We start from the raw sequence: 6,000 nt of genomic DNA on the forward strand, positions 1-6,000 counted from the left end.
ATATGCTTGGGAGTAAGCAGCCTCTGCTGTGTAGAGCAAAAATGCAAACGCTGGCTGGGTAGTGAAGTCACTGCTAACTAAAGCCTCAAGAACCACATTTGGAACCAAATCCGTTAGCAAAGGACTGCCAACACTTCAATACCGAGAGGTCACCACCGGAAGTGCTGAAACACACCATCCCAGGGGTCGGATATAACGGAGAAGGTGTGAAAGCCGGCCACCACTCTGTCCCTGAAAACATCTGTCTCAGAGGCTTCTGACCAAGAAATAAACAAGAAAAAAAGAGGCTTTTGACCAAGAACTAAGGAACTTTATTCCATTGAAATCATATTACTAAGAAGTAGGGCTCAGTCTGATAAATCAGTCATTAAACCGATTTTGGAGACCATCAGGAAAACTTGTTCTGGAAATCCTTGCAACAATAGGAAGCATGATTGCCTGGAGACCTAACAAGCAATTGGTAGGAAAACAGGGTGCTTGCGGTGTTATCTTGACAATCCTGAGTTTAGAGTCACTTGCTTTTAGATTGCTTGGGTGACGTAAGACTAAGAGTGTGCTGCCCAGACCTGGCCCCATCCCACCCCATCCCACCTTCCCAGGACTGAAGGCTACTTCCTTTCTAGGAATTACCTTCAGCATTAGGGAGCTGCTTCAGCTTAAACTGCACTCTCCCTGGACGTGGCTTGCATCTAACAACTAGTCACTTCAGTAATACAACAGGTTGGCCCTTTGCCTCAAATTGAGACCACCCTGCAGGGCCATTCCATCCCCCAGCCGTAGGATTGGCTGAGCCTGTGCTGCAACTTGGTCCTCTATCCACTCCTGCTTCCCTACCATCCTTACAAGTGTTGTTTCTGAATGCACTCACCGGGAAATCACCTTCACCTTTACTCAAACTCTCTAAACCACTGGTCTCAAAACACCATCCCCAGAGAACCTGACCTATGATAGGTAATCTGAAAATCTCTGACATATTTATGCACATTTAGAAACTCTTTTCTTCCTCTAATGTCATCTGTATGAAAACCCAATGATGGGCATACCTGCTGATGAGGGAGAGCTAATCTATAACAGATACATATGCATTTCTATTTCTTCTCTAAATAAATTATAATTACCAAAACTTCAAATAGTAATATCATGTACTGAACTGTGTCCCCTCCAAAATTCATATGTTGAGGCCTTCATCTCCAATGTGACTGTATCTGTGGACTTTGGGAGATAATTATGTTTAGATGAGGTAATGAGGCAGGGCCCTCATGATGGAATTAGTGTCCTTTTGGAAACAGACAGTAGATCTCTCTCTCCCTGTCCTTCCCTCCCTTCCTCCCTCCCCACTTCTCTTTACAGTACAATGGCAGCCCTAATGACGAGGGCTTTGCATCTATGGACTATTAAATAATGAAATGGAAGTCAGTCACTTAGCTGCCACTTTGGGCCTCATATCAGATTTTTCTAGGGTTGACCATTTCTTGACTCTCCAGTATCACTTCCACCACCCCCTTTCTACTAATACCTAGCTTTTCTTTTTGGTTTCTACTCTTCGCTAACCTGGATCAAAAGTTCAGCCAGCTCAAGAAATAAATCCAGATTGGCTTAAGTCAATTAGCCCCTCTTACCCCTCAGCAGGCTCTCATTATTTCAAGACTTGACATGTGACTTAGGCCTACCTAATTAGGACAGAAGCTCTCACCCAGGAGTGATTTCACCCCCCAGGAGACATCTGGTTGTCACAGCTCAGGGTGGGGAGGAAGGATGCTACTGGTACCTACTGGGTAGAGGCCACGTATGCTTCTTACCCTCCTACAACGCTCAGGACAGACCCCCATCCCAAAGAATGACCCAGCCCAAATGTCACTAGTGTTAAGGTTGAAAAATCCTGAAATTAGGCATAAAAATGTCATGTGGCTGTGAGGGAGAGCAAGCTTTAGAATAAAGCTGACCTAGTAGGAAGCAGGGCAAAAAGACAGAAAGACATCATGTGTGTTCTTGAGTGATCCTATCAATGACCTGGGGACTCAAAGCTGAAGCCCGCGGACTTTCCACTTGTACGAGCCAGTTAAACCCCTTTATTTTTAACGGTTTTCAGATGCAACTGATAGTAAAAGAATGGAAAGGAAAAATGTAGACATAAAAAGTAAAAACCAAAGGAAAAGAGAGGAAAGGACATGAGGTAGTGACTAAACAGAGTAGCAGCAACAGCCAGATGTGTGGAGAAAGACGAGCTGGTGTTTGCCCATCGGGTCTTTCTGACCTAACAGTTGGGAGTTACTGGAATTAACATTGTAGAGGATAAAAGAAGTACCTAAATCATGATCCTTTTCTCAAGGACCATAAGACATTCATCAGGGAGATAAAACATAATCCGCAAAAAGAGTACAGAAATACAGAGGAAGGATTTTAAAAATACAACACAAAAAGCACAAACCATAAGAAAAACATCTGATAAATACAATCACATTAAAATTTAAAACTTTCAAATATCAAAAAACACCATAGGCAAAGTGAAAAACACAGCACAGAATGAGAGGGAGAGATTTGCAATTCAAAATGCATAAAATTAACAAAAGATTAGTTAACCAGAATATAACTCCTACTCAGTATAAAAACCGTGCATGAGAATGGTAAACACTAAATTCACGATAGTGATTACTGTGGGAGGAAAGCAGGAAGATAGGACTGGAGAGGGAACCAAAAGGATCTCAGATGTATACAGTCGTCCCCCAGGATCCGTGAGGGATCAGTTGCAGGACCCCCGTCCGGATAACAATATCCGCAGATACTCAAGACCCTTAGTGGCTCTCTCAATCCACGGATGCAAAACCCATGGACACAGAACCCACAGATAAGGGGTGCCCACTGTGTATGTTTTTTTGCTTTCATTTTTTAATCTGAAGCAAGTAAGACAATGAATAAAAACAAATAAGACAATTTAATGATGCTGAGGGATAGAAACATGAATATTTTTATATTATCCTCTATTCTTATCTGTATGTTTCAAATACGTTTCATCAAAAAAAATATTTATGAATTCCTGCAAACCATTAAGAAGAAAAAATTAGACCAATGGGCAGGAAGAAAATACAAGAAGAGGAAACCCAAATCCAATAAGCAAATGGCAAAAAGATGTTCAGCCTCCCCAGTAAGGAAAATGTCCATTAAACAATAGTGATGTATAATTTCTCATTTGTAAATAGGCAACATCGAAGTCAGGCAATACTAAGTGGGTGATGTGGAACAACTGGAACTCACGCTGCTTTCGGGGTGAATGCAAAGCGTCAGGGTAGCTGCTAAATTTGCTGAGGACATGCACACCTGTTAGTGTTTAAAGTCAATATATGGTATCCCTCTCGTCCTACCCCCAATTCTGAACCAGTTGAAGGAAAATTAGAATCAAAAGATAGTGTTTAGAAACAGAATGTTCAGATGGGACTATGAATTTGATCAGTAACTCATACATCTCAGACATAGTGAGACCACCCCCGACGTTTGGACTTTTCACGTGGGGAGACAGTGACAGTGGCTTTGTGAGAAGGTAGAAACACAAAGTGGATACTGTTGTCTGCAGGTTCACATATGCTTAGCAGGACGCATGTGAACCCAAGTGCCCCAAAGAATAGACAATACTCATCATTAAGTTATCACCCCTCAGCCTCCAGCTTACCTCCTAGTTGGCTTTGTGATGCTGGCATTGGGCTCTGCGCTCCATGCTTCTCCTTTGCGAGCTGGACCTCATTTACACTCTGACAATAAGGCCGTTAGGGAGAGGGTGACATGCTCCTTTCTGTCAACCTCCTGCCGGCTTCCTCCGCCTGTCGGTGTCACCCCACTTCCTCCCCACCCCAGAGCAGCCGGTCGGGCCAGAAGCAGCAGAATCCAGCTTTCCCACAGCCACGCCAGCCTCATCCCAGCCCCTCGGAGACACCGGCCCCGGCCAAGCGGTGTTCCTCCTCAGAGGTCTGGGTTTCAGCTCTGTGAGGCCCTTTCACGGAGTTTCTAACAATCCAAACTTCCTTTCTTTCTGCCTCCAGGCCTAGCAGTGGTAGCTGCTTCCTGCGATTTCTATCTCCTCAACAGCTGAGTTTTCTCTGTTCGCTTTTTCCGTCACTGCCAACATGCTGACAGCTCTTTACGCCTGATTAGCAGCTCTTTATGCTAAATCCTTGCCTATTAGGATAAGTACAGTGGGTTTTGCTCCCTGATTAGATGGTGGCTAATTCAGATGAGGATCAAAATATCAGAGTTTTTTTCACCTAGAAGGGTGGATTGCAGACTTCTAGATTAAGATGGAAGACTGAACACATGCATCTAATTCTGTATCCTCCAGAAGCCCCTTTAAAACAACAGCAGGTGAATTTTTCTTTTACATTAAACATGGTTAGTGCAACAGGAAAAGAGGCAAAATCAACAACTTTTGGAAGCTGGAAGCTAGATTCAGCTGAACCGAGAGAGCCAAATCCCAAACCCAAAGTGAGGATAAGAATCAACACAATTTGCACCGCAAAGTTCCCTGGAATAGGCGGTAGCAGCTAGCACTGGAACTGGAGGTATCAGGAGGAAGGCCAAATAAAAGAAGATGGGTTAAGAGCTACTTGCGCAACGGTTAGATTTTAGATTCCTTTTCCCACTCCACGCCACTGGGAACCTACCCCTCACGCCATCCTAGCAGAAATCTGGAGGTTTACAGTCCAGAGAGAATAGAACGGCCCCCAGATTGGGACACAGAGGGCCCCTTGAGGACAGAAGCACCACACCCAAAGAAGAGTGTGGAGTGACCACGTGCACACAGAATCATGAGTCCAGGGACGTCCAGGCCTCTTTACCATTCATCCGTCAGAGCATTCTACCTTTCAGATGAGCAATTAGAAGGTCCTTCTCTGAAGAATCTGACCTAATATAACTGACATGAGAGTTTCTCAACAAACAGCCCATCAAATCACTTTGAAACTCAAAGTCAACAAGACCACCCACACAATGGTGAGAATGATCCAGTCAGTCTTCTGGTTCTTCATTCCTGAATAAAATCACTCTTGATCAGCCAAGGATTATGAGACATAGACATTTGGGCAAAGCCTCTAACAGAAAACAGAGATTTTTTAAAATTAAGTTAAATTAACTTTGAGAGACAGACTATGCAGGGAGAAGAAATCCTTTTCAAAAATTTCACTGATACCCTCAGAGAGGGACGACATTACATTCAATTTTTTTTCAAAGGGTAAACATTCAGGAAATGAAAAGCTCTTAAAAATGTCAAACTTGGGAGTAGAATTCTAAAACTCAATGGAGTCTGGCAGTTCCTCAAAAAGTTAAGCATAGAATTGCCATATGACCCAGGATTCCATTTCTCAGTGTATACCCAAGAGAATGGAAAACATATGTTTATACAAAAACTTGTACATGAAGGTTTATAGCAGCATCATTCATAATAGCCAAAAAGTGGAAACAACCCAAATGTTCATCAACTGATTAACAGGCAAACAAGATGTGGTATATCTATACAGTTGACCCTTTAAACAGGGGTTTAAATTACAGGAGTGCATTCACACCCAGATTTATTTCCAATAAATACACAGTCAGCCCTTCATACTGGTGGGATTTGCATCTGCAGATATGGAGTGTTGACTGTATTCCTTGTACTCCCAACATTTTATATAAGGGACTTGAGCATCCACAGATTTTGGTGTACATGGGGCTTCTGGAACCAATCGCCCTTGGATATCAAGGGACAACCTGTATAATAGAATAGTATTTTACCATAAAAAGGAATGAAATACTGTTACATGCTAGAACACGGATGAATCTTTAAAACGCTATGCTAGGTGAACGAAGCCAGACACAGAAGTCCACATACTGTATGATTCCAGCTATAGGAAATGTCCAGAATAGGTTATTCCATAGAGACACAAAATAGATTAGTGATTTCCAAGGGATGAGAGTAGCAGGAATTGGGATTAACTGCCAATAGGAACAGGGCTTCTTTCAGGGATATTGGAAATGTTC

General features: G+C 42.9%; 1 protein-coding gene across 1 annotated transcript in view; it reads right to left on the bottom strand.

Moving 5' to 3' along the window:
• SIAE (sialic acid acetylesterase) overlaps positions 1 to 3,931 on the bottom strand; it is a 51,614-nt gene extending 47,683 nt beyond the window's left edge. The window contains exon 1 of the mRNA XM_064482175.1: positions 3,665 to 3,931. Coding sequence (XP_064338245.1) covers positions 3,665 to 3,692 — 28 coding nt within the window. The 5' untranslated portion in view covers positions 3,693 to 3,931. The remainder of the gene's footprint in view (positions 1 to 3,664) is intronic.
• Positions 3,932 to 6,000: the final 2,069 nt, after the last annotated feature.

This window comes from Camelus dromedarius, chromosome 34 (genome assembly GCF_036321535.1).
Source record: "Camelus dromedarius isolate mCamDro1 chromosome 34, mCamDro1.pat, whole genome shotgun sequence".
NCBI lineage: Eukaryota > Metazoa > Chordata > Mammalia > Artiodactyla > Camelidae > Camelus > Camelus dromedarius.